We start from the raw sequence: 2,373 nt of genomic DNA, 5'->3' as shown, positions 1-2,373 counted from the left end.
TTGCCCCCCATACACTTCAGCAAAAAAAATAAAAACTAAAAAAAAAAAAAAAATCAGCAAAATTCAGGGCTGCATCAACAGCAATACTTCAGACTAAGAAAAAATTATTGACTTTCAAGACAGATTAAGCGCTAGATTTTAAATGGCATTAAGAAATACATTTAGCTGTTAAACTAATGATAAACAGCTGCCTGGTAGCTTGAGACCCACACACTGGGCAGTCCCTGGGGGATTTTCTCTGCAGCGTTCAGAAAAGAGCACTGAGTTTGTTACTGACAGCAGCACTGACCCGGGAATGTGTCATCAAGTCATCCCTGCTGGAAAAACACCCAAACGTGACAGCTGGCGCAGATGTGTCAATGGATGAGGTAGATCAGCGGTAGCAAAGAAAGCCAAGGGTTTAAGCAGTGTAGCACCTCAGTGTTAAGCAGGAAAATTGAAAATTCAAATATCTGCAGGAAGGAAATGCCTCCCCAAGAGCACTGAAGGAGGTGCTCGACATTCAGTTTAGCCAGGTATAACCTGATATTTTACTACACAGGTGTGTAAAATATCAAACAAGTTATGGACAGGAAATGGGTTCAGGAGAAGGTTTTACTTTTATTTAACTTGAATGCTGAGTAGGTGAAAATTGGAGGAAATGTCACATCTGAGAAAGGAAACACAGCATTTCTATGTTAGCTAGGTTTATTTTTAAACGCCTATTGTCTGATAGGAGTCAGGGACTTGGAAAGATAAGGGAAGCCCTGGGGTAGATAAAATGAAGAGCAGAGAAGAGGCAACATAATAAAACTTCAAGAAAAAAAATAATTTACAGTTTGGCTTTGCAACTTACCAGATACAGAACACATTCACGCAAATGTAAATGTAAATCCATTGTTCATCATTTAGCGATCGGAACAGATCTAAATATCATGATACACCACCAGCACAACACAAACCATTTGTCTGGCTATTTATAGGTGACCTCAAAAATGCACATAAAAAATGCACTGTGAAAAGGTAAAAAATAGAAGTATTTTATTAACTTTTCAAACCTAAATGTGAACTTCAGATATGCCTCATGCTTCTCAAGCTTACAGGGATATTCAGTTAGGAACATGCACTTTCTGTATTAAATAAGGTCAAAAGAGACTATAGTGATCTGAGTATGAACAATTAATTTCTAGAAAGAAATTTTGTGGTTTTCTTTTTCCTAATTGTCTATAAAACTGTGGCAAGGAGACAGCTTTAAGACAAATGTCAGAACTGTTCTTTATCTTTCTTAGCCAGTGATTTCAAAGAGCAAGTGAGCATGGTAACAGCGTCATGACAGCTCTGCCCTGACATTTCTCATAATTGCTGGAGGCCAGGGTGCATCCAGCCGATTGCTTTTGGCACGCTGCAACCATGCTGCAAGAACAAGAGAAAAAGAGCAGTTCTCCTCTGGGAAGGTGGTCACCCACCTCCAGACCCTGGGAAAGTTCCTAGACTCACATGCACACACAGTGTCTCCTCTTCCCCTGGAAAGACACTTCCCTGTGGTCCATGGGGACAGATTCGGGGCCAGTCCCCAAGCCTTAGTTTGTCACCCTGCCCGAGGAGCACACTGTGCACCCCAAGTTAAGCAACAACCAGCAAACTGAGAATTGCATGCACAGAAATAGGGCCATTTAAATAAAAGCGACCTACAGAGACTGTTTTCATGACTGAAAGAGCATGACCTGTCCCAGAACCATGGGCTTGGCGCATAGCGCTGCTTTAGGATGAGCAGAGGAGAGGCTGAAAAAATCAGCCTCTGAATTTCCTGAGCTGGGAAATATTTTCCTCCAAAATTATTATTTATAAATAGGAATAGGTTTGGGTTTTTATCCCCCCCTCTCTTCCTGCCTTACAAAAGCAGCTGGCTGGTGTCTGTCCCACTTACTTCGGCTAACCGGGAGTGTTTGTGCACCACCTCGGCCTTGTTCATCGGCGTTAGCTGCTGCAGTACGCTCCGGCTGTTCGTCAGGGCCCGCGTCAACCGAGCAAACTTTGTCCAACCTGCAGGAAAGAAGGAAATCGTGTCAGAAGTACTCAAACCTCATTCATCGCTAGCAAATCTCCTTCGTGTTCACTGATGTTAAGTCTTAGATTTGAATAGTTCCTCTAAATTGCTGCACAGAACAGCTTCAGGCTTAAAGACCTTGCAAAAGAGGAAAGATACCGCTGCTTCAAGGCAACCAGAAGTAAATCTGAGTAAAATCAAAATGCTCTGGCTTGTTCTTTCTTCTGCCTTTTGGAGACACTGTGTTAGAGGAATCACATTGTGCTTTCAGCATTCTGGGGAGTTACTCTGCTGCTGAAATCTAATTCTAAGCCACTGAAGTTAATGCAAAGGCTTCCCAAGTCTGC

General features: G+C 42.3%; 1 protein-coding gene across 1 annotated transcript in view; it reads right to left on the bottom strand.

Moving 5' to 3' along the window:
- The window catches only part of KCNH5 (potassium voltage-gated channel, subfamily H (eag-related), member 5), a 153,192-nt gene that overhangs the window by 123,267 nt on the left and 27,552 nt on the right, over positions 1 to 2,373 (bottom strand). Inside the window, exon 4 of the mRNA XM_009332731.1 lies at positions 1,907 to 2,022. Within this exon, the coding sequence (XP_009331006.1) occupies positions 1,907 to 2,022 (116 nt within the window). The remainder of the gene's footprint in view (positions 1 to 1,906; positions 2,023 to 2,373) is intronic.

The sequence above is a fragment of the Pygoscelis adeliae genome, unplaced genomic scaffold (assembly GCF_000699105.1).
Source record: "Pygoscelis adeliae isolate BGI_AS28 unplaced genomic scaffold, ASM69910v1 Scaffold179, whole genome shotgun sequence".
NCBI classification, from domain to species: domain Eukaryota; kingdom Metazoa; phylum Chordata; class Aves; order Sphenisciformes; family Spheniscidae; genus Pygoscelis; species Pygoscelis adeliae.
This window is presented reverse-complemented; position numbering and strand designations above follow the sequence as displayed.